This window comes from Pelecanus crispus, chromosome 3 (genome assembly GCF_030463565.1).
Source record: "Pelecanus crispus isolate bPelCri1 chromosome 3, bPelCri1.pri, whole genome shotgun sequence".
Lineage (NCBI taxonomy): Eukaryota > Metazoa > Chordata > Aves > Pelecaniformes > Pelecanidae > Pelecanus > Pelecanus crispus.
Window position 1 is genome coordinate 130,955,111 of NC_134645.1, and position 25,925 is coordinate 130,981,035.

The 25,925-nt window shown below is 51.3% G+C and overlaps 1 protein-coding gene across 3 annotated transcripts in view; it reads left to right on the forward strand.

Moving 5' to 3' along the window:
• ELP3 (elongator acetyltransferase complex subunit 3) overlaps positions 1-15,749 on the forward strand; it is a 99,031-nt gene extending 83,282 nt beyond the window's left edge. For all 3 annotated transcript variants that reach the window (XM_075707443.1, XM_075707444.1, XM_075707445.1), the window contains exon 15: positions 15,577-15,749. In XM_075707443.1, the coding sequence (XP_075563558.1) occupies positions 15,577-15,653 (77 nt within the window). In that variant the 3' untranslated portion in view covers positions 15,654-15,749. The remainder of the gene's footprint in view (positions 1-15,576) is intronic.
• Positions 15,750-25,925: the final 10,176 nt, after the last annotated feature.

Below are 25,925 nucleotides of genomic sequence, written 5' to 3' on the forward strand. Positions count from 1 at the left end.
ATGCGAGTAGTATATTAGTATGCAGGCTTGGGTAGCTGAATGGTAGACCCTGGAGGCATCACTCCATTATTCAGAGCTCTGGGGAGGTCTGATCTAAAATGTCTGTTTTTCCATTTTCCAGCATTTGTAATTGCATGTGTGTTTTCTTTGCCTTTTGTTGGGTTTGTGGTGGTTTTTTTTTTTCTTTTAGTTGTACCTGCTTTGAATTTGCATCTTTTTTCCCTTTAAAAAAAGCCCCCCCAAAACTTAAATTACACTAAAACAAGTTGGAACGTGTTACTTTTCTGATGTCCGCAAGTCCTTAGGCACTGAAAATGTAAAGAACCTTGGTGTTTGAGGCTAGTGGGTGGGCTCATAAGCTTGCTGAATTTATAATCACTTCTTCCTTTTTGGCAGTAGCCGACGCTTCAATTCTGTATTCATGGTTTTCTCTCCTTTTGGTACGAAGATGCTACTCCAATCCCTAACGAAGCTTCCCCTTCCTGTCCTCTTTTACCATTCAGTTTACGGACCTGCATCTGTTTCTGTTTGGGGTGGGATTTTTGTGAGATCTGTTTTGAGGCTCTATCTCCCGTTTCGCAGCCCGTAGGTGTCGGCACTTGCCGGGGTCCCCTTTGGGAGTCAGCGGCGAGCAGTCGCATGCAGCGACTCGAGCTCTACAGGCTTTTTGTCAGAAACTGCACAGCATCCAGAGGATGATTTAGGACAAACACACGCTCGTTCCCCGCCTTCCTCCCACGGCATAAGTACAACGCAGCCCTCGTACCTGTTGTCTCTTAGTCCGACTTGCAGCGTGTTTGCTTCAGACTCTGCCTCTGCCCGAAGAATATGAGTAGGCTGCAGCGGGTCGGATCAATGCGTTGTTTCTGACACTGCCGATGCTGGATGTCTGGGGAAGGGAGTGAATATCGAGTAAGCATGCAAACACCTTCTCGGCCTCCAGCTATTTGTTGCCCAAGGACTTCTAGAGTCAGAGAGGGTGCCTTTGTATCTGATTGCCCTCGAGGGATTTTTCTGCCTTGCCACTCCGTCTGCCTGCAACAAGGGATAAACTTCTCTCCCCACCCCTTCCCATGAGCTTTTTAGGGTCGGTTGCGCTGCCTCGCCGTTGTACCTTGAGATTGGGAGGAGTAATCATTCGGTCTAGGTGAAGATGGATAAAGAACGGTCCTCTGTTAAAACCTTTCCTGTTGTGTCCTTGGGGATTCCTATTGCCATCGGTTTGACTTTGCTGCTCGACATCCCATAATTAGCCCCTTCTGACCCTAATCCTGTAGCAAGTACTTCAAACTGTTTCTTTAAAACACCACCAGTGAGGAGTATGTGAAATGTAACATACAACAAATTCTGAAATATTAGGAGTCCTGGGTCCTCCCCCTCCTAAATGACAGAAGCATAAAGCTCCTGACTGGATGTTCTTCAACAAATTCAGACATTGTGGGTCCTTTGTGTTTCCTCTAAGCAGAAACTTAATTGTTCCGATGTCATCCTCTGATTTTGGTGGTTACCTTTGGCAGTAATGACGACCGGAGAGATTTGAGTCAGTGCTTTACAATTACTTGAAGCACCTGAGCAACAAAATTAGAAGGCTGAAACCTTTCTCTTTTAAAGTACTGTAGTTACACATGATACTGAAAACCACGAGGCAGAAATGCTTCCCTACCTCCTTTTAAAATAATCTTTGTGAACTCGATGTGTATGCAGGTGCAGTTCTGGGAAAGTGCCCATCCCAAACATTTCTGTTCTTTAAACGCATGCACCATCTATTACAGCAATCTAGGAAATCTGGAGAGAGGCTGTAATCAGCAGGACTACAGAGACAGAGGGGTGCGAGTGAGCGGACGGAGCCGCACAGAGTGACAGCGGCACGCACACGTTCAAGGTCGCTCAGGAGGACTTATGGCCCCTGGAAGCGCCCAGCACCGCCGGCCAAAGCCCGGGTGCTCATCCAAGGAGGGAGAAAGTGCCACAGCCCGGAGCTGAGCCAGTGAAGGGATCTCCTCAGTGCTGCTGTCATGCTGGCTGCCCTTCGTGGCCTTCACGCCTTTACCTTGAAGACTTGGAGCACAACTGGCCGATACCTGCGCAGCTCTGAGCAGCCCGTGCCGATACGCGGCTTAGCAATAACCGAGTGCGAGACGTCCATGCGTCAGAGCTCGCCTGCGCCCGGGCAGCCTGGCTTTACGCTGGGCTCCTCCTGGCTCTGAGTGCGCTCCGGGCTGTTATGCTTTGCTAGCTCCTTGCCAAGTCCTTAATCTCCTGCTCCTCTTTGTGAGAAGTGTTGGGGTTGTGCCAGGCTGACATCCTGTCCTGGCACCAAAATACCTTGCTTTGACTCGGCGTGTAACATCGCCGTTCTTGTTGGTTTGGTTTGGTTTGGTTTGTTTTTTTAAAGGATATGTCTCCTCCTGCCTCAGGGATAGCCGCTGGCTTTACAGGTGGATTTTCAATGTTACCAGCTCCAAACCCTAGCTGTACTGTCCACCACTGCCTCTCTGTGCCCTTCACACGTCTCCAGCACGTGAAAGCCGCTTTCCTCTAAACTTTACACCGCTGGCACGTGCGGAGCACAGGTAGCTGCCTCCAACTTCACTTTCTACGGACACAGCAGAGGTTGGTGGTTTCGGTACCAGTGGTGCTTAACAGTGACGGTACATGGCTTATTTATTTTCCCTCCATAACCTGAGTTTCTTCTATGAAGTTAAGATGGGGCTACCACTGAGTATTCCCTTTATTCACGGCGGAGGCATTGAAGGTATCCAGCTATTGAGTAGCTGTCTCCATCCCTGTCTACCTAGCCTAAATCAGCTGCCAAAAGGAGAGGGACGGCACCGTTATACAGCCGTGTTGTCCGTAAAGGGTTGGCGTCTTACTGATTGTCCTTGACGAGCGTGCTGGTTGCGGCAGGTGAGCTGCCTCCTTGGTTTAGTGAATCTGAAAGCTGAGATGCTGTGGGTGAGGCTGCTGGGCAAGGGCAGGGACCAGGAATGCACAGACCAAGTATTTATGCGCTGTAAGACTGCAAATTACTTTTCAAATGCTAAAAGCTAGCTCTATAAATACAGTGTGCTTGCACGGAAGAGCTTTTTCGGCTGCAGTATCTGCCGTGACGTCTGTCAGCGTTATCTGTTTGTGCTGGCATCGGAAAAGCAGACTAGCTTGGCTCGTACCAACAGGATTGTCTCCTTATCTCTGTACAGAAGATGCTTGTTGGGGGTGGGGGGAGGGATGAGACTGAATTCCCCTATCACAGGTGCTTGCCCTGTTCACACCGAATGCGCCGAGGTCCATTAATAAGCACCCTTTCCTTTCTCCTTTAAAGTGCAGGCATTTTGTCACCCGTGCCTACGCTGTCTCCAAGTAGCCTTTAAACAAACCTTGTCGGTAATTTCCTCCCAAGACTGGAGAGGTGTCTGGAACGGCAGCCAAATCCGCACCAGCACGCTTCATCTTCTGAAGCGGTAGTTTAATGTCTCCCTGCAGCGAGATTTCACCGTAGCCTCGCTCCATCCCGGTGACGTAGCAGCCTTATCACGGTGGTGTGGAGGTCTGGCACTGCTGCCGCTCCCCGCTATAAGCTAATTACTATGCGGCAAGATGATCAGCTTTCCCCCAGACCAGGTTTCTATTTGTGTTCTGTCAAGTAGAAAATTAACATGGACACAGGCCAGGGATGTTTCACGCCTGAGTGCACTGAGGCTGAAGGTGGCGATGGGAAGGCAGGATGGATTTCTGAATGGTAGGCGTGGAGGAGCAGGTGATGTCAAGCGTCGCCGGCCCGTTTCATTAGCCGGATCATCAGAGAAGTTGAGTAGCTGGGGAAGAGCCGGAGAAAAATCGCCCGTAGCGTGCACGGTCCTCATTAACCGCCCATCTTGGTGTGCTTTGCTCAGAACTAAGCTGAACAGTGTTTCTGCAGAGCAGGTAAGGGGTGTTGTCTGCAAAATTTGGAAGCGAGAACCTAGCTAATATTAACTTATATTAACTGTATTAATTCATTATTTGCCACACCGGAGCCTTTTCAGGGCCTCCTTGCACTGCAGAGATGCAAACATAATTGATGTTCGAGTGATCCTCTCCACTGGCATTGCTGCTGGCTCCAGACGAACACACAAACTTGTAGGAGCCCGATCAGCAACTTGCAAGACGGACAATAAAGTAAACACATGCAAAACTGAGAAGAGATCGTAAAGGATTTTTTCCCTGCGGGGTCATTCTCCCTTCTTTTTAATCAGTAGCATTATTTTTTTTGAGTGCTTTGATGCTTTTTATTAAAAAATACATGCGGTAATAACCTTCAGGTGGAGCCACCTAAACTGCTGAGCGTGCCTGTTGGTTACAGGAACACGTCGCAGGGATTCCTGCTAGGCATTTGGGGTCTTTCTGCTCTTTTCTCACACTACTTTTACTCACCAGAAGTGCTGAACATCTGATGTAGCAATCTGCACTATTAAACTGTAGATCTACAGGCATCTTTTAACTTGTTCTTCAATACAGACACATCATATTTGTAACACTAATGATATCTTTCTTGTTCTGATGAGTAAGAGGGGAAGTTCAGAAGAAAAAGCTGGTTTCTGACCCCTTCCTTCCTGCACTGGACAGGTATTGAAACAAATTCTTGAAGCTGTGTACTATGTTTTTACGCTGAGGGTGGTGAGACATTGGCACAGGTTGCCCAGAGAGGTGGGAGATGCCCCATCCCTGGCAACATCCCAGGCCAGGTTGGACGGGGCTCTGAGCACCCTGGGCTGGTTGAAGCTGTCCCTGCTCACTGCAGGGGTTGGGCTGGGTGGGGTCTAAAGGTCCCTTCCCACCCAAACCATTCTGTGGTTCTATGATGAAGTGGATGCATGGGGATGCTGCTGATTTAATGACTGGTAGGCTCACTCTCAAGATTGCTGAGTGTTTCTTCATTGGTCTTTAAAATCTCATAGCCTATAGGAAAGAAAATCGATTGTGAATGCCTCACATGCTTGGTGAGTCATCCTGAATCCCCAGTCTCTCAGTAATACCTTACCAGCTGGGTTGGATATTTCAGCAACCATCTCTGGAAGAAGCCTCAAGACATTACGTAGCCGGTAGATCTAAAATCTCACAAACATTTAACTTGACAAATTTGAGGTTGAGTAGCAGCCACATTTCACTGTCCCTGTCTCTCTCAATGCCCAGTGGCAGCACTTCGTTAAAGTGTAAGAAAAGTTACGGTATTAGCTCTTAAATATTTAATTTTGCTTGGTTTAGAGTCAGAAGATCCGTCATCTCTGGCTTCATCTGTCGCGGTTAAAGGCGGTGTTGGCGTGGTGGCTTTCTCTCTCCTGACAGCGGATGCTTTCAGTGCAGCTGGGTTTGGGCAGGCCTGTGTAGTCATTAATGAAATATTGCTTCTATAATAAAGAGATCAATGAGATGTAATCTCACCATCTGGAAGCTCTAGGATGGGTCTTAGCTGCAGACTTGCCATTTAAAAATCAGTTCTAGCCAGGGCATCTCCTGTGTGCGAAGAGGCACCCCAAAAGTTGAATGCTGTAAAATCAGTTCTTTAATTCTGTCATTCATTTAATTCTTTTTCTTTTTTTTTTTTTTTTAAAGTCATTGGTGACAGTCTTGGTTTTGAGATTTGGCCTTAAGAACAAATCAGAAAATCCCCAAGCAATCCATTTGTTAATATGATACAGCTTTTGCTTTATCCTTTGTTTTCTATCTTGTTTTTCTATCTTGTTTTTGCTATCCTTGTTTTCCTTGTTAGCTCTGCACCTTCACCAACACACAAATTCTGCAGTGTGACAGGATAGGAGGAAATTTGGATGATCTTAAAAGTCTTTTCCAACCTAAATGATTCTGTGGTTCTATGGTATATCTGCTTTGTTTCAATAAAGCTTCATAAGCAGTTCACTAAATTACTCTATCAAGGTACTATAATCCTTACAACCAAAATACCTTTGCAGAGCGGGGCTGGCGCGTCTGTACCCCGCAAAGCACTTGGGTACGCCAGGCTCCCAGCCTGTAGGGTCATTCCAAAAACTTACCCCGTTAAATTGTGTTTGGTGCTTTGGTGTTTGGCAAACCTACCCCGGCAAATTAGGAGAGCTGGCCTCCGAAGCTGGTGTCCCCAGACATCCCTCTTTCACCTTGAAATTGCCGGTGAGTCAATGTCGCTGCTCTGATACAGAACGATTCGTCGCAGCTCGTGTTAACCTTTAAAGTTGAGGTGGTTCCTCCAAAATAATTGCTGAGGCTCCCTCTGCAGCCGGGGACAGAGGGAGGACGGGCTGAACCGGGACTGCGTACGGGGACCTCGTTTGCTAGGTGAGAGGTCTCCGTTTGAAAGGACTGAAGGTAAATGGGGTGCTGCCTCTCCTGTGGGAGACGCAAGAGAGGAAAAAAAGAGTTTTTCAAATTGGCCAGGTCCTAGACCATGCCAAGCCATTCTAGATGTAAATCGGGTTAAATTAAATTAAATCTGTAGTGTATAAAGAGTAAGTTGCAAAGGAGAGAGTAAGGGTCTCCCGTGCTGTTTACGTACTGTGGTTTCTTCCTTCATTTTTATTTATCAAGCTCAAGAGCTGACCACGAGTTGGAGGAAGGATTAGCTCTATCAGAAAGGGACTGCAGCTTTTTGCGTTTGCATCAAATCCAGAGTGGTTTTAAATGGAGCAGGGATTGGATTTGCATGGGAGGCTGGCGGGGGATGCTAGGGATATTCAGGGCTTTCTGCTTGTGGGTCACGGCTTCAAAAATAATCCAATCTCGAATCTGAAAGGCCATCAGTGTTTTGCAGTACTGAAGTGAGTTGTTGAGCTGATGGAAGGGAGACCCGGGCTTCTTTTTTATCGCAGACTTGCTTTGTGATTTCAGACAAATTACCCAGCTGCCTGGGATCTTGGCTTTTCTTCTGGGACGTGGCAATGACAGTACCTCCCTGCTAGAGAGAGGTGTTGTGAAAATAGTAATTTAAAATCTCTGGGAAGCAATCCGGGCAGGAAGAAAGCACAACTAGCATTTGACAAAAAAAAAAAAAAAAAAACCCAGAGGCTTTCAGGTGCGGATTTCTCTTCCAGGTCCAACAAACAGCAACGCACAGACTAAATACAGGTTAGGCACAGTTGCTGCTAGTGGGTTTGATTCTGCTAATCATTTCGCCCTTACTAGAGAAAGGATTATGAAATGCTTCGCACGCAGTGATATTAACAATCACGTAAGTACATAAAGATATGTCTAAATCACAGCCCTAACTGCGACGCTAATTAGCTCTTTGTGGTTGCTGCAGCAGGGGGAGGTCATGAAATACTGAACTCTCCCATCCCCGGATTTAGTCCCTAGAGACTGTTGAAACACGTGGGGAGAGCCGCTCTGCGGGGAGAATGCTTCAGACCCCAGTGCGGCCATGTGCTTATGGGTGCAAAAAAATATCAAAAAGAGTTTCCAGTGCTCCGTTTTTAAAGCAGATTTATTGAAATAAAAATATTTTCAGTTATCTTTAAAAAAAAAAAAAATCGTGTTCCTATTTTCCATTCGCATTGCCTGGATTATGTTTTCTGATGACTGCCAAAGCATTAGTAGTCCTCAGTAATTCTCAACAGAATCTGTTGTTTTAAAAGAAAAGCGAGCATGTTTGCATTTCTTCTCTATGCTAACTTGAAAATTGAGAGTATTGTATTTGCAAGATCCTGGGTAACATTTCCAAAAGCCCCAACTCCTAATTTTCATAGGATTTTTATCTCTCGGCATCTTTAGGAACTTCTGGGAAATAAGTTGCCAATTACCTAATCTTAAAAAAAAAAAAAAAAAAAAGAAAAGAAAAAATCTTTGCTGCAGGGGTTGATGTAAGGATTGTTCCTTGGTTTCTTAAATTAATAACTTTTTTCTGATTGCTCTGACGTGCCCAGGTTTTCTCAGTGGTGTTAAGAATGTTGTTTTTTTCTCTTTCCCCGGTGCTGATAAGGCATTTTGGTTATCTCAAATCCTTTCCCTTTTCCCCATTGTTACAGTTCGCTGCGGTTGGTTGGTAGTGATTCACATGAAACAGCCTCGTGTTCTCCCTGAAGATAAAATCCAGCATTGTGAAAAGTGTAAATGCCAAAGCAAACTAATCGGAGGCCGTGGATGGATCTGCTGTGCATTCTTAACTCATGCATCAGTTCAGAAATGTGGCGTGTGGTTTTTCGGTCAGCGTCCGGTATACAATAGACAAGAAAATGTTCCCTCATCTTATTTTCCTAACACTCTTATGTATTTGAAACCCTAGTTTTGACCTGTCCTCATATAAACAGGTCCTGCCAACTTGAAGAGCAAGGGCTCGCTCCGAAGCAAGCGCTGGACGCTTGCCCGAGTGGCCTCCAAGTGCCGGTAAGCGTCAGCTTTGCTTTGAAGCCCTGTGCAGAGCGTAGGTTTTGGATAGCAGTGGATTTCACAACAAGGCATTTGTTTGGCAGCTAGCAAAGTGTCTTCTTGGACTTGGTGGAGGTCAAAGCAAGGAGCATAAAGCAAAACCTAAAACGTCTCTTTTAGTAGCCCGAGTCTCCACCAAGAGCCGTGGTAGAAAGAGGATTGTGTTTTCTCGCTCACCGCTGACGTCAGGCTCCAAGTCACCCGACCCCAAGTCTTGAGAAACTCTAAAATGTGAGCTTTGTGATCTCTGAATGACGGCCTTTGAATCCTCCTGATGCTTTGGCAGCCTTGGTCTGATCATGGGAGACGTGTTTGGAGGCCAAGGAGGCTCTCCCAGAGCTCTTGTTTTCTTTCTTCGCTTTTCTAGCCCTGTTGAAGAGGCAGATGTTTATGGTCTGTCCCGTGGCAGCAGCGGATTCCAAGCCTCCTGTCCGGCTCTGTGCCGTCGCTGTGTCTTACCAATGTCCATGGAAGTACTGTAGGTGACTGCGAAAGCATTTGTTGCGTCCTTCTCTAAATAATTATATTCCGACTGTGGCAGAGCGTTCCCCTCGTAGAGCATCGCTGTGCCAGCGGCAGCGCTGGCGGTCGCAGGAGGAACGTCCTTTCTGATACCAAGAGAAGAAGCCTCAGCCATCCCAAATCCCCACGGCTGGCTTGAGACTCGCTGCTGATTCTGAGTGAGATTCGTAGCGCTTTGGCGAGCGTAGCGTCACCCTTTCCTGCCCTGTTGCCTACACTAACCACGAACCCTTTTCTCAGCGCCCTTGAAGGACAATCCTACTTGCCAGACATCCTACAGACGATCCGGGTGTCCGCACAGTGAGCCCAGGGCTCTCCCTTCCTCAGGCAAAGCGCCGAGCCAGGTAGTTACTCCCCAAAAAACCCTGGAAGAGGCTTCGCTATCGCCAGAATTGCAGCTGGCACGTTAATGGATTGAGGCAATTGGGAAAGTTCAGCTGACTCAGGTTCGCTGCCTTGCACACAGGGCCCCGCTAACTGCTTCTAAGAAATGTTTTGAGGGTGAAGGAAGCTGCGAGACATGATATGCCTTGACTGTGCGTCTTCAGAAAAGATTTTAGTCATTGCCAAAAGATGCGGAGGCCTGCATAAAGTCTCTTGTGTGCCTCGGTAGGTCTCTGCTATGGAAATTTTATGAACTATTAGTAGCTCTTTAATGATCCTGAAAACAATCTCATTTTCACTTAGTTCTGTGACTAGTGAGCCGTGGTGAAGGAATCTTTGAGGATACTCAGCCTCGGATGCTGCATCGCAATATTTCTGTGTGGCAGGGCTGAGTCAGAAGGGTGTATTTATGGGCTCTGCACAGAAAAGGTCATGGGCAGGGGTTGCTGCAATGGGCAATGAAGTCTGATTTCTGCCGTCCTCTGGGTAGCAGTCCCGTGCCGACTGCTCGTCCTTCTGGGCCAGAAGAGTGTTTAACCCTGATGCTGTGGTCACTTTTCTCTGTCCCCTACTACAGGCAGAATTTTTAAATTTATTTAATTAATTTTGAGGTTTAAATGTTACAGTGAAAAGCCAGGTTTGGGGTTTTATCAGTAGGCTTCACCATTATTCAGATGCTTCCAAAAGAAGAGAATAAAAGGCGATTAAATTAACCAGCAGCCGTTGCCAGAGGATGTGTCATTTGAAGATTGCGGTGAGGGACGCTTCCAAAAAGCCGCAGCTGGCCCCTGGCCACGGGTTTCCATTCAGGCAGGCATGATCACAGCCCCTGCCCTTCAACCAGATCACTGGCGGTGAATCTGGAAGTGGTTGGTTGGTTGAAATCTGCTCTGCTGAGGTCAAACTAAGCTCTCCTGCATAGTTTGATATGGAATATTTAAAATTTAAAACCCTGTTTTAAAGACCCAGAATGAGAAATGCAGCCAGTTGTGGCTTGGAAAGTCAAAAAGCTTCTTGGGCCAGCTTTTGGCCTTACTCTTCCACTCCTGCGTGATGTTTCTTTTGTGATATTTCTTGGATGATGTTTCTTTTCACTGGAAAGCACAGGTGTGACTTGGAGCAGTGGGAAGAGTGCTGCCTGAACAGGTCCCACCAGCTCTGGGGTATATTTGCTGTAAATTAGAGCACCAAAGATTTGGGAAGAGAACTTGTGCCATCAAGACCTTCCTTTCAGGTATGCTTCATGTACAAGCATTGAGTGCATGCTGGGCGTTGCAAGTTGCTTCTCCAGCACTTACCCCTAGAATGACTTGTGAGCAGATGAAATGACACGCTTTAATAGCTGTAGCTCTGGTTTTCTTAGGACTGCATGGTGATACTTTCCTTGTGATCAGAAACGAGCAGCACAATCCTGCAGCTTTGGTCTTTTTGCTTGCGTCAGGAATAGCACGGGCAGCAGGAGCAGGGCAGGGATCGTCCCCCTGTACTCGGCACTGCTGAGGCCGCACCTGGAATGCTGTGCCCAGTTTTGGGCCCCTCACTCCAAGAAGGACATTGGGGTGCTGGAGCGTGTCCAGAGAAGGGCAACGGAGCTGGGGAAGGGTCTGGAGCACAGGGCTGGTGGGGAGCGGCTGAGGGAGCTGGGGGTGTTCAGCCTGGAGAAGAGGAGGCTGAGGGGAGACCTGATCGCTCTGCAGCTCCTGGCAGGAGGGGGCAGGGAGGGGGGTCGGGCTCTTCTCCCAAGGAACAAGCAACAGGATGAGAGGGAATGGGCTCAAGTTGTGCCAGGGCAGGTTTAGATGGGATATTGGGAGAAATTTCTTCCTGGAAAGGGTGGTCAAGCATTGGAACAGGCTGCCCAGAGAGGTGGTTGAGTCCCCATCCCTGGAGGTATTTAAAAGACGTGTTGATGTGGTGCTTAGGGACATGGTTTAGTGGTGGACCTGGCAGTGTTAGGTTAACAGTTGGACTTGATGATCTTAAAGGTCTTTTCCAATCTAAACGACTCTATGATTCTATGACATTGCATTCATACCAAGTTGTGATAATTTCACAATGGAGAGGTCTGTGAGGATGGATTCCTTCTGCATGACTTACAGGCAGTTATTAGTGTCCCACAGATCTTTTATTCCACTTAGCAGTGCCTACTGTGTTGCACTTCTCCCATGGATGAGGAAGGCTGTGGATGGTTTCTGGCTGTCAGCCTGCTTTTAATTCCATGCTTCAACTCCCCGGTTCTCTTCCAGTTGTGCCGTGCTGATCTCAGAACACCCGTCCTCTGTGCTGGTTGTCATTTCCTTGCTATACTTTGACTACGAGGAGATACCTTTGTGTTAATGGCATCCTAGTGAATATTGTAGGCTGGGTTTGTTAGCCTTTGGGTTCAGAGCAGCTGAAGTGAATCCTGTCCTCATCCTCTCCTGCCGTGCATCAGTTTGGCTCGTGGGGAGATTTTTGTGCATTTCAGCACGGTTCATTTCAGAGGAATCGAAACCTCAAGCTTTGCTCCAGGTGCAGATCAAACATAGTCCACCCTCTGAAGAGGGCAGAGGGGTCTGAACGAATGGCTTTTTGGCCAACTTCAAACCAAGCGTGTGGTGGGGACACGCAGTCCAGAATAACAAAAACCCAGTCTGAAGTCACCCCCTCCAGTCACATATAGTCTAGAGGCGTGGGCTGGAGCACCAAGTGCTTCCATCTACTGATCCACTCCTGTTAGGCCAGATGAGACTCTAAGAAGTCCTTGTCCCGTTGGTGTGTACCTCCACACCTGCCTCCAGATGCGGATTCTGCCCCAGTGCCTAAGCAGCCTGCCACCGTCCCGCTGTGCTGCAACACGGTGTTATGGGCTGATGGTCCGGGGGCACAATCCTGGATGCTTGGCTTCCACACTTCTGGACACAAACCCAACGGCTGCTTTTTGGGGTGTTGTGGTGGGTTTGGCCCTGGCTGGATGCCAGGTGCCCACCAAAGCCGCTCGGTCACTGCCCTCCTCAGCTGGGCAGGGGAGAGAAAATATAACGAAAGGCTCATGGGTCGGGATAAGGGCAGGGAGATCACTCAGCAATTACCATCACGGGCAAAACGGACTCGACTTGGGGAAATCAGTTTAATTTATTACCAGTCAAATCAGAGTAGGGGAATGAGAAATAAAACCTAGATCTTAAAAAAGCCAACCTTCCCCCCACCCCTCCCTTCTTCCTGGGCTCAACTTCACTCCCCATTTCTCCACCTCCTCCCGCCAGCGGCGCAGGGGGACGGGGATGGGGGCTGCGGTCAGTCCATCACACGTCGTCTCTGCCGCTCCTTCCTCCCCAGGGGAGGACTCCTCACACTCCTCCCTGCCCCAGCGTGGGTCCCTCCCACGGCAGACAGTCCTCCACGCGCTGCCCCAGCGTGGGTCCTTCCCCGGGGCTGCAGCTCTTCACGCACTGCCCCAGCGTGGGTCCCTTCCCCGGGGTGCAGCCCCTCAGGAGCAGCCTGCTCCAGCGTGGGTCCCCCGCGGGGTCCCAATTCCTGCCAGCAACCCTGCTCCAGCCTGGGCTCCTCTCCCCACGGGGCCACAGCTCCTGCCAGGAGCCTGCTCCAGCGCGGGCTTCCCCCGGGGTCCCAGCCTCCTCCGGGCACATCCCCTGCTGCGGCGTGGGCTCCTCCCCGGGTGCAGGGGGATCTCTGCTCCCCGGGGGCCCCCATGGGTGCAGGGGCACAGCTGCCTCGCCATGGGCTGCCCCAGGGCTGCAGGGGAATCTCTGCTCCGTGCCTGGAGCCCCTCCTGCCCTCCTCCTGCACTGACCTGGGGGGCTGCAGGGCCCTTCCTCTCACATGTTCTCTCTCCTCTCTTCTGACTGCTGCTGGCGTTGTGCAGTTTTTCTTTTTCCTTCTTAAATACATTACCCCAGAGGCGTTACCACCGTTGGTGATGGGCTCAGCCTTGGCCAGCGCTGCGTCCATCTTGGAGCCGGCTGGCATTGGCTCTGTCGGACATGGGGGAAGCTTCCAGCAGCTTCTCACAGAAGCCACCCCTGCAAGCCCGCCTGCTCCCAGAACCTTGCCACACAAACCCAATACAGGTGTCTTGGTGAGAGCTTTTCCCGTCAAAAGCCTCTTGCCTTGAAAACGTTCCTGCAGCGCTGGAGCTGGCGAGACATCCCAAGCTAGAGCTGGGCAGCAGGGAAGCCACGCCGTACGTTCACGCGCAGCCCTCAGCTTGAGTCATCTCCTGCCTCCTCTTCGCAGAAGACTTCCCCGTCGAAAGGCGGTAACGTCGCGCAAGAAGTTACTGCTACGAGCGGGGCTGGGATGACGACTGAGGCGCTTCGCGACGCGGCTCAGCGTGGGACCCCTGGGGCCCAGGGCCAGCCAACTGCATCATCGTTCTTGTTAATGGCTTGAACCCCTTGCCCTCAAACGAGGAAGAGCTGGCGCTTAACTAGCGCCGCTTAATAGCTCTGAGATTAATGGAGGCAGCGCACGGTGCTCCGACGCAACTTAACCTGCCGCCTTTGAAATCCACGCATTTCCCAAGGCTTTAGAAAAAAAAAGAAGGGGGGAGAGTGTTAAATAACTCCGAGCAAGGTGCTTTTAAAACCATCGGCTGAATTACTCGGTTGTCCTTTAGCTTCAAGAGGGTTGTTCTTCGGCTTTAGATTTCGCTGATCCTTTTAACCAAGTTGTTCAGGGCCACGGGTGGGGTGGCTCTGCTGTTTTACTGCCAAAATCTGTATGTCATACCCTAGTATCTCTGCTGATGAACCCAGAGGATGCTTTTTTAGGCAAGATAATGATAAAGGTAATAGTTTGCTCCAGGTTAGAGATCCCGACCCTCCCGGGCAGAGATCAGGAAGAGGGGAGTGGATGTGTTTGCAGTGGACTTGGGTTTTAACTTGGCTTCAGGTTCACCCTGAAGCTGAGTGAATTTGGGTCCCTTCTGGATGTTTTTAGTTGAGGATGGTGCTCTGCTGCGTTGCCACAGGGGCTTTGCCACTGCTTTGAAGTGCATTTGCTCAGGTGTTCCCCAATTTGGGGTTCTTTGTGGTTTTTCAAGCTCTTCCCAGCTTCAGCTGGAATGAGGGGCACGAGGACATCTCAGGTCTGGGTTTCAGGTGTCTTTTCCATACCTTAAATTAATAAAATGCTTCTCTAGGATGTTGGCTGGGGGCTTGTCTGGAGCTGCGGTGCTTAAGCCGTTCGGTAACTATTGTAATTGGCATTCAGGAAATACATTACTGCTATTTGAAACCAGTCTGTCAAAGCAGCAGCGGGTAAGATTGCCGCAGCAAATTGCTGCAGCGCCGTGCGGGCAGGAAGGGGTTACCGGCTGCACCGGGTCACTCCCTGCATAGGAGATGCAGCCAGAGATTCCTGGAGAGCCATTTGCAAGCACCGCTGTTTCCAGGAACTGGCTGGAGGGATGAGATTAGAGGAAAGAGAGGCCGCTTGCCTTGATGGAGAGCCGTGTCCTATCTGTCCTTCTGTCCCTACCCGCCAGCTGCGCTGACAGTGATGCCATGGTGCCGGATTCCTCCTCCCTCCCCTGATGACTAATGTCTGCATCTGTGAGTAATTAGATAAGGTGAGGGGGAAGGCTGCTGCGCTGGACCTGTCCTGCCGCAGGACGCCGCGTGCAAGGCAGCCTGGGGCGGTGGGGCTGGGCTCACCCTGGGCGCAGACGCCGCGGGGTCTCGTTCGGAGAGGAAGGAGAGGGAAGAGGCTGTTTGAGAGCTGAGGTGTTGGGAGCCGTCCTTTTCAACGAGGAAATTGGATTGCGGCTGCGGAGCCCACTTCTCTATCTGAAGTGGAGCTGAGCTCATTTCTAGGAGCGACTGGACAGAGTTTGTCAGGTTTTAGAGCCCTTCAGTTCCTGATAACGATGCCTGCAGCTGGGCCGCCGCTTCTCAAGAGCCTGACTTTGGGTTCTGTTATACCTGGGGTACTCTGAACTCTTGACTCACGTTTCGTTGTTCCTGTGTGGCTTCCTCTCTCCCTCACAGCTCACGGCCTTTCTCAGGACAAAGGATGGGGCGCAGGGTTCAGGGCAGACAGAACAGCTATGTTCCTGCGTTTCCCCCCCTTAAAAACACCGTAATCAGTCCAGATGCTAACGAGTAAACACCCCCACTCCAGCACGGCAGACGGGGAGGCCCAGCACAGACTGTTCGGAGAGGCTGAGCTCCTTTTGGCACCCATCCCTCCATGGAAATGACTTTCCTGCCCAGCCCTGGCTTCTCCAACTCATTTGGCATTGCACTGAATTAAACCTTTTTGTTGTTCTTCTCACAGGTGTTGGCACAAGGAACTACTACAGGAAGATCGGCTACGAGCTGGAAGGGCCTTACATGGTGAAAAGGCTGGACTGATGGCCCAGGAGGTCCTCGCCCCGACCAGCTGCTGGGAGGAGAGGAGACAAGGCTCATCCTGGCGAGAAAGCTCAAGATTGCAGATGTAAGCTAAAAACCAAAGCCTGCCAACTGCGAAGGACTTGCTTATTATGCCAGAGCCCCCGGCAGCAAATAGGGCATCTCCTCTGGTGAGGGTGGATCTGAGATCTGCCCATTGCCCCGGGAGAGGCCGGGGACATTTCATGTGTCTCGTTACCTGCGTAGCCCTGCCGTGTCTCCGGGACGGGCTCTGATGCGTTGCCGTAGAGGACTGACGCGCAGGTGAACTGCAAGTTCTGAATTTGGGGACCCTATTGAACAGCCTAGTGGGAGAAACATCTGTTACAAATCTGTTATTTCTGTGATGCTGTCAGCAGGCTTTTAATGTTTCAGCATTGAAATTGCGCGGGTTATTCTGCAACATGAATGAATTCTTTCTCTGTGCCTGTTTATCCATGCTGGCCTCGGCTGCTTTCTGTCCATCCCAAGCAATGCTGTTTGATCCTTTTACGGTAGGAGGCAATGAGGATTGGAAGCCATGACATTGCTAGTGGTAGGAATTAAGATTAAAACTTAAACTGAATCTCTACAGGGGCACACAGCCATGGAGTAACTGAGGTCAGAAGGGACCTCTGAGGTCTCTGGTCCAACCCCACTCAAAGCAGGTCCAATTAGATCAGGATGGCGATGCTTGAATATCTCCAAGGATGGAGATATTGTATGGATGTGGATGGAGAGTCCACAGCGTCTAGGTCCCCATTCCATTATTTGACCACCAATATGTTGAAAACATTTTTCCTAATACCTGATGGGAGTTTACGGTGTTTCAACTTGTGCCCCTTGCCTCTTGGCCTGTCGCTGTGCAGCTCTGGGGCAAGTCTGCTTCTGGCCTCCCAGCTTCTCCTTGCACATCACACACTCCCAACACCGTAACCATCCTTGTGGCCGCTGCTCCAGCTTGTTAGTCTGCATTTCTAGCGCCAGATCTGCCACTTCTCCAGCCCGTAACCCATTGTTTGGGCATGAGGATGCCATGTGGCAGCAGCAACGTCAGAGCCCTTGGCAAGGTCACGGTGTACAACACCTACGGCCCTCCCTGATCCGCGCTGCCATCGTCTCATCGCAGCCGGCAGTCGGGTTGCTCAGGCACGAGCTGCCCGTGGCAGATCCCTCCTGGCTGTTCCCAACTCTCTCTTCCCCTCTCCACCCCATGGCTGGAAAAGACTTCGGGCAGGCTTTGGTCCCTTTCTCTCCCAGCACCGAGGTGGGGCTGACTGCCCTGTAGCTCCTCAGATCCTCCCCCTGGTCCTCCTTGGAGAATGGGTGTGACGGTTGCCTTTTCCAGGCCTCGGGAATCCTATCAGGAATGATAGAATTAAAGCTTCTTTTTGCAAACAGAGTGAGGAGGGACGTGAGAGCAAGCTGTGACCCTGGGTGAAGAGCTCAGCACCTTCCTCAGTGGACTTGGCAGTGTTAGGTTAATGGTTGGACTGGATGAGCTTAAAGGTCTTTTCCAACCTGAACGATTCGATGATTCTATTCTATGATTCTATTCTATGATTCTATTCTATGATTCCTCACCTCTCCCCAGCCTTTCGGTGGGGATGACACAGGGCAGGTGGGTGTCCTTGGACATCAGGGTTTTCAAAAGCAGCGTGCCCGGCGCTGCCCGCTTGACTTAACAAAGTCAGAAGGGAGCAGCCAGAACTCTGACCTCCTCCGCTTCTTTTTTATAGTATTTCAATCAAAACTAGGGTTGAAATCCAGCGTAACGGCTTGTAGAGAAGTTGACATTTCGGGTGTTACTCTAATAAATGACTCTGTCAGGAGCCTTCTGGAAACTTCGCCAGTAACGAGCGCTCGGACACACGTGATTAACTCGGAGGAGGAGCAGCTCCGGGAGGAAAGCTTTCGGGGCGGCGGTGCCGTGCCACGCAGTAAACGCGATTCTGCCACCGTGATCTATTGCTGCTCCCGAAGGGCGACTCAGGGGGTCAGTGGCCGGCACCGCGCTGACGTCTGCTGATGCCTGAGCGGCAAAGACAGCGGCTGCCCGGGCAGCGTGGAAAAAGCGCGTCCTTGCTGGAGAACCCAAATACCTGGCAATAAAGTTTTTTTTATTATTGAAGGTAAACGCTGGTGTCCTGTGTTTTAAGGGCTGGGGAGTGAAAAAACCACAGACCAGCTTGGCGGTACCTGAACCCCGAGCGTCTTTGAGCCTCCTGCCCTGATGGTTTAAAGAAGGGAGGTGGAGGCTGTTGCTTCTTGATTTGTTGAACTGTTTTTTCATCCTCCAAGACACTGGTAAATGGGGCACGTTAAGCTTCTGACACCGTAAAAACAGAGGAGATGGAAAGGGACACATTGAGAGGCGATGCAATTTCTGTGCAGAATCCTTAAAATTTTCCACAAAATTTGTTGTTCCAGTACCACTGACATAATTGTGAATCACTCTGACGCGTTCAGCTCTGACAGCCCAGTTTTTTTCCAGGTACTGGCCAGAAAAGCTTACCACCCCGTGCGTCTGAAAGCGCGGCCCTCCGGCAAATCTAGGAAATATCAGATAAGTTTATTTTTTTTAAGGGCAATGCGGTTTGAGTTTACTAGCAGCTTTATCAAGAAATAAAGCAATTTTGGGGGGGGGGGGGGGGAGGTGTTCTTATTTTTAGCTTCCCATTTGTGTGTTCTTTCTGGGGTGATTTCATGCTCCACCGGCTCGGCGTCTGCAAAACTCTCCAGGCTTGTCTGCACAGGCTCGGGTTTGTTTTGAAGTGTGATGTATTGATTTGTCCGTTTGATATAAATGTGGCCAAATGAATAGCTGGTTTGTACTTCTCTCTGAGCCATTGCTTCCGCCGGGGACAGGGAGTTCCTCCAACGTGTGTTCCTGGCGTATGTCCTGTCCCCCGCACCGCCGGGGTTTGGGACGGGGGCAGAGGGTCTCAGGCGGCCGCGTCTCGGTCCCTGCAGCCGCGTCCCCTGCCAGGGCACGAGCAAGGCTCGCTGCGGCAGCCCGGGATGGCCCAGGAGCCGCGACGGCTTGAGGAAAGGTCCCAGAGCTGCGGCTTCTCACCCTTTGTGTATCTGCCCGAGTTTAAAAAATAAATTGGTATGTGTCAGTCACCTACGGAGAGCTGGGGAAGGGATGTGTTAGCGGGGGGGTGGTGGTGGTGTGAATTTTCCATGGGTTTTAGTGTGGCTCGTGGGGTCTGCGGTTGCCTGGGCATAAGCTCGGGCAAGACCGGTTCCTGCGGTGCACTCGCTGCCTGCGGCGTGGCTGCCGGGAGGGAAAAGCAAAAACCACGCTTCCCTCTAAAGCTGTTCTGAAGGGTTTCAGGCTTTCTGGTGTTTGAAGTACACCGGGCACGAACAGTAACAAAGCCACGAAGTCTGGTACGATTTCCGACATCTTTAGCTGCAAAAAAAAAAAAGGGGGAGGCACAAAGGAAACATGGGAGAAAAGGGGCTGTGCAGGTTCTTCCCATGGTGCTGCTTGAAGCTTTGTGGCCACCTCTTGAACTAGGCTTCGTTCATAGGGGGTGACAGCGTGGCACCAGGTATCCAAATAACAGATCGGGGAGCCCGGAGGGATCCTGGTGCGGCTGGGGACACGCAGCAAGTCTCCCAACCGGTAGCCCTGCCGACGGCGGATGTCGCTGCGACAGCAGCTCTTTGCAAAGAGGATTGCACGGGATGGACACCGGCACTGGTGAGGCCGCACCTGGAATGCTGTGTCCAGTTTTGGGCTCCTCACTCCAAGAAGTTGGGGTGCTGGGGCGTGTCCAGAGAAGGGCAGCGGAGCTGGGGAAGGGTCTGGAGCACAGGGCTGGTGGGGAGCGGCTGAGGGAGCTGGGGGTGTTCAGCCTGGAGAAGAGGAGGCTGAGGGGAGACCTGATCGCTCTGCAGCTCCTGACAGGAGGGGGCAGGGAGGGGGGGTCGGGCTCTTCTCCCAAGGACCAAGCGATAGGATGAGAGGAAATGGGCTCAAGCTACGCCAGGGGAGGTTTAGATTGGATATTAGGACAAATTTCTTCACAGAAAGAGTGGTCAAGCACTGGAACAGGCTGCCCAGAGAGGTGGGGGAGTCCCCAGCCCTGGAGGGGTTCAACAAACGGGCAGAGGTGGCACCTGGGGACATGCTTTAGTGGGCATGGGGGTGTTGGGTTGATGGTTGGGCTGATGATCTTAGAGGGCCTTTCCAACCTTAGTGATTCCTGGTTTTTACTTTCATTAAAAAATAATCCAGCCACTAAGCCAGGAAACATGAAATTAATTATTCCTCTGCCCTTAATTGGTTTAGTGTGGACTTGGTAGAAGGTTAATGGTTAGACTGGATGATCTTAAAGGTCTTTCCCAACCCAAATGATTCTGAGTCTATGTTCTTCGCCAGGCCAGTGCCCACGCCGTGTGACATTAATGCTGGCTTGCAACAAACATCTCGCATTTAGGGAAAGTGCAGGCCCGGTGCCGGCAGTCTTCATGGCTAAGCTCTTCTGCAATCCCTACCGGGAAATAAATCAAACAAATCTTTGGTCTTTTTTGTGTGTGTTTCTCTACACACACTTAAAAGTTCACACTTCTGGCTGAAGAATAGCACTCGCCCTGGCTGTGCAGGGAAGAGGAAGCATTGCTGAGCAACAAAAACTTTTTTGTAAGAGAAATTGTCAGCTACAGTTTAGTTTGGCTGAGGTGTGTTGGGTTTGGTTTTTTTTCCCCTGGCCAGGCTAATCATTCACAGGAGCCTCACAGCCATTCAGCCATGCCAAGGAATTTTTCCAGCTGGCTATGACCTGGGGTTTTTTGCAGTACTCTGAAAGTTTGTGTTATTATATTAGGGTTTGGGCTTTTTTTTTTTTTTTTTTCCCCTCCATGAGAACAGCATCCATTTCAGTACAGGTACATCATTCTTACAGAGCTATCACGTAGGAAATCAGCTAATAGAAGCCTGTAATTAATTGCAAAAGGGAGAGCAGCTCTGAGGTCGGCTAAATGCAGGTAGTGGTGCCTTCAGCAGCCAAGCCTGGCATCTTCTACACGGGATGCAGTGAAAGTGTGTGTTGAAGCCTCCTGGATGGAAAACAAACAAACAACAAAAACCCACACCACCCAAAAACCCACCAAAAAACCCCACAGCCCAAGGTGATTTGTATGGGCAAGCTGCAGCTCCTGCTTCTTCTCCCTTCACAATGGGAATGAGGACAATTAAGCAGACAAGGGTTTACACAACTGTTTGAAAGATGGGCAAAGTCAAGAAAATGCAATTTGCCTGTGAAACCCAACAGACGAAGGGCTCTGGCCGATCCCATGCCTGTGGAAATGAAACCTGGGGCTGGGAAGGCCCCATATTTCCTTGCTCCAGGTTGAAGTGGTGCTAAGGGAGGACTCGGGCCACGGCTGCTCGTGCTGCCTCCTCAGTCACCCACCGCAGCCTCCTCAGTCACCCACCGCAGCCTCCTCAGTCACCCGCCGCAGCCTCCGTCGGCCAAAGGGGTTCTGAGGCCGACGCTTTCAAGCCGGAGAGCACCAGCGAGGGTTGTGCTCCCCGGCCTGGGCCCGGCTCCTTCCAGTGCGGAAAATAAGCAAGCGGGCATGAAGCAAGCAAGTCATTAATCATGGAATCACAGAATGCTTTGGGTGGGAAGGGACCTTCAGAGGCCACCCAGCCCAACCCCTGCAGTGACAGGGACAGCTTCAACCAGAGCAGGGTGCTCAGAGCCCCGTCCAACCTGGCCTGGGATGTTGCCAGGGATGGGGCATCTCCCACCTCTCTGGGCAACCTGTGCCAGTGCCTCACCACCCTCAGCGTAAAAAATTTCTTCCTTATATCCAGTCCGAATCTCCCCTCTTTCAGTTTAAATCCATTCCCCCTTGTCCTGTGGCTGCAGGCCCTGCTCCAAAGCCTGTCCCCACCTTTCCTGCAGCCCCTTCCAGCAGTGCAGGGCCACAGGAAGGTCTCCCCGCAGCCTTCTCTTCCCCAGGCTGCACAAGCCCAGCTCTCCCAGCCTGGCCTCAGAGCAGAGCTGCTCCAGCCCTCGGACCATTTCTGTGGCCTCCTCTGGCCCCGCTCCAACAGGTCCCTGTCTGTGCGGTGCTGAGGGCCCCGAGCTGGCGCATGGAAGCGGCTCTCTCCTTTCACGGGCAAGCAGTGGTGACCAGCTTAAAAATACGCTGAAGAAGGTGGCGAGTCGTGCTCATGCCTGCATTAACTTTAGCCTGTTGCACTTCTCCTGCCCCGCCGTTTTGGGACGCTGACGCTCTCTGCCTGCCTGCGAAGCTGCGGCGCACGGGTGCCAGGCGGCGGGGAGCTCAGGTGCAGCTCAAGCGGCAATAACCCGCTCGGGGCAGCAGCGGCAGGGCTCACGCCGTGATTGCATTGCTGAGAGCCTTGTCCTTGCCGACGCGGAAAGCAGCTCTGCCGGCTTCAATAGTTCTCTTGCTTCTATTTATATGCCTTTCCCTCATCGCTTTAAAAATGATCTTCAGCCCCTGCCTTGGTAGTGCTGGAGCGATTAGTGAAGCGCCTGCTACGTGCACCTCTCTGGCTGGAAGCACGAGGGCTGCAAAGCAGGGTTTTTTTGCTTCCTCACGGCCATGGGAAGAAGCCTGTCCTTGCCCAGGAGAGCCGCTGGCAGAAGAACCCTGCTGAGGATGTGCGGCTGCCTCGAGCTGCTGCTTCTTGGACCCTGGGGAGCGGTGACCTCCTGCTTTTCGGCAGAGCGCAGCGTCGGAGCGGTGGTTGGCAGCTGCAGGAGGGACCAAAGCTGCTGCCCTGGGTCGCGCAGGCATCCAGGTGGGTCCACCCGGGACAGGCTCCACCTGGGAAGAAAGCAAAGCCCGGGTACGGAGTACTGTGAGCCCCTTGCCGAGGCATGCTCTTGCCCCCAGCTTTTGCCCTGGCTGCAAGTGAACTCTAAATTAGCGGCATGGAGACAGGCAAGGAAGGGCGTGAGGTTGTAGCGAGATGTGGGTCGGTCTCTTCTCCCAAGGAACAAGCGATAGCATGAGAGGAAACAGCCTCAAGTTGCGCCAGGGGAGGTTTAGATTGGATATTAGGAGAAATTTCTTCATGGAAAGGGTTGTCAAGCAGTGGAACAGGCTGCCCAGAGAGGTGGGGGAGTCCCCAGCCCTGGAGGTATTTAAAAGGTGCGTTGATGTGGTGCTTAGGGACATGGTTTTGTGGTGGACTTGGCAGTGTTGGGTTAACAGTTGGACTCGATGATCTTAAAGGTCTTTTCCAACCTAAAGGATTCTATGCCTACGTTTTTTCAGGCACGCCTGGGCTCCTCTGCCCTCTCTGCTTTGGTGCTCAGTCTGAGCTTGGAGGACCGGAGGGGCATCACCCTACTTGTAAAGCTCTACAGCACACACAAAAAAAAAAAAAATCCAGATCCACCACAGCACCTGCACACCCTCCTTGTCCCGTATAACAAAAAGGCACCCGTGGATGCCTCCAGCCGGTTGCCTGGCCGGCCACGGCTGCCTGTTCATCGTCCCGGTGCAATGCCCGTCCTCGCTGCCTGGGGCTTTGCAGGCAGAGAAGGTTCCTGCCCCTTGAAGCTACGAGAGCGAACACGCGAGCCAGAGCAGGCGAGATGAACTGGGTGACCGTGGTGATTCAATCACCTCTTCAGGCAAAACCAAGCTGTTGCTGGGAGCCACGGGATGGGCTTTTGGCAGAGCGCGGTGCTGAACAACTCCGGACAGTAACTCCTACAAGGTAGAAGAGCTGGCTCCGGGAGAAGGATGCGTGACGGCAGCCTAACGGCAGCAAGAAGCTGGAATTTTAAGAGCAGCTGGGAGGTACCTCCAAAACTTGAGGTGTTCAAACCTAAGATGGCCAAGGTGAAGCATCACCATTGCCGGAACTGAGCCGTAGAAGGAGAGGACACCAACACCCAGATAAACATGGTGAGGTAGAGTATGAGCAGCTCAGCTGCTCTGCCGTCATTAATGTTAAGGGCAAGTTTGACATCCGGCAGATCCTTCTAGATCCGAAAGGGATGAATTTAGCAGAATAGATGTTGCTCAGTTTGGAGAAGATAAAATAATATCTGTTTCCAGATTCTAGTTTGGCTCATCCTGCATCCGGCTGCAAACGCTAAGCCACAGTTAACTCTGTTGCTTGCTGAGACCCCCAGCAGCTGTGTTCCTTATAAAGAAGTGAACTTGGGAAAAAAAAAAACCCACAAAACAGAGAGAAATATAGGGGGGGAAAAAAAAAGGTAAGTAACCCAGAAGTACCTAATGACACTGGGCAGCCTCTCTGGTGAAGCCAGGCATTCCCAGCGGCACAGGGCAGCAGGGACCTGACCTGCTCTCAAGGATCGATCCCCTTCTGCCAGCTCGGATTTTGTTTTTCTTCTTCGCTTGCATCCTTCGCGCGGCAGCAGCAGGGGCTGCCTCCTGCCTTCAGTGCAATAAGCAGTCACACCAGGGGCTCGGGGAATCTGCGGCGAATCTGTAAGAAAAGGAGAAAATTAAATCAAGAGAAGCAGGAGCCAGAAAGGAGCCTGATTTTAAAAAAATACAGCAGTCACGATCTGGCTGTGCTCATCGGCTTTGTTTAATAAGAATAAAGAGTCGGTGGTTCGGAGAAAACAAAGTCGAAGTAAAACGGCCCCGCTCAGACCTCGGGTAAACAGCAGCACAAAATCTTTGGGCTAATCTCAAGTCCTTTTCCCAATGGGGACGAAGCGGTTTGGCATGGATTTATCGATGTCGCTGCCTGCTTCCCCTTGTGTCCCCTGCCCGTCTCGGCCGGCTGGCGCGGGGCGCGGCGGGCTCGGCGGGGTGTCATGCCCGAAGTCCCCTTCCGACGGCCGCCAGCCCCTGCACTGACTCACGGAGCCACTTCGGTGCCTTGAAACTCCTGCAGCAACACGCTTGGCTTTACACTTGCTTTCCCCCCCGCCTGCCTCCCTCTTTCAGTTTGTTTATAATTGTGGGAAAAAGCCAAATGTGGTGGTTTTAGCCTCGATCTTTTGCGTAAGCAAAAGGCTGAGGCTGCTCAGTCACAAACTGACAGCTGAATTCATTCAGCACACGTCTTTGGCAGAAGCTGGTGCTGGGTTAAGGCAAAAGAGTTGTTGGTTTGGTGGTTCTTTGTGGTTTGGTGGGTTTTTTTTTTTTTTTCTTCTTTTTTTCACCTTAAGTCAATGTGTACAAATTCCTATGTAGAGGCCTGTTTCCATTGATGCTTCCTCCCAGAATCTATGCAGATCTAGCTTTTGTCCAAATCCAGCTGATATCATGATGAATCATGGAATGGTTTGGGTGGGAAGGGACCTTTAGAGCCTACCCAGCCCAACCCCTGCAGTGAGCAGGGACAGCTTCAACCAGAGCAGGGTGCTCAGAGCCCCGTCCAACCTGGCCTGGGATGTTGCCAGGGATGGGGCATCTCCCACCTCTCTGGGCAACCTGTGCCACTGCCTCACCACCCTCACAGGACAGAATTTCTTCCTCATATCTAATCTAAATTTTCCCTCTTTCAGTTTAAAACCATTCCCCCTTGTCCTGTGGCTGCAGGCCCTGCTAAAAAGCCTGTCCCCACCTTTCCTGCAGCCCCTTCCAGCAGTGCAGGGCCGCAGGAAGGTCTCCCCGCAGCCTTCTCTTCCCCAGGCTGCACAAGCCCAGCTCTCCCAGCCTGGCCTCAGAGCAGAGCTGCTCCAGCCCTCGGACCATTTCTGTGGCCTCCTCTGGCCCCGCTCCAACAGGTCCCTGTCTGTGCGGTGCTGAGGGCCCCCGAGCTGGGCGCAGGGCTCCAGGGGGGGCTGAGCAGAGCGGAGCAGAGGGGCAGAGCCCCCTCCCTCGCCCCGCTGGCCACGCTGCTGGGGATGCAGCCCAGGATGGGCTTGGCTTTCTGGGCTGCCAGCGCACGTTGCCGGCTCGTGTCCGGCTTTTCATCCCCCAGCACCCCCAAGTCCTTCTCCGCAGGGCTGCTCTCCATCCCTGCGTCCCCCAGCCTGTATGGATGCCAGGGGTTGCCCCGTCCCAGCTGCAGGACCCTGCACTTGGCCTTGTTGAACCTCATGAGGGTCACACAGCCCCACCTCTCCAGCTTGTCCAGGTCCCTTTGGATGCCATCTCGTCCTTCTGGCATGTCAAAACTGAAAAATGAAAATTAAATATAAGCTTTGTTCTGGCCATGTCTACCCACAGCTGTCCCAAATACCCACCGACGGTTCTTGGGCACAAGATCTAGGCCCAAGCCCTACCTGTACACCATATAAGCCTTACATGTACATATTTTCA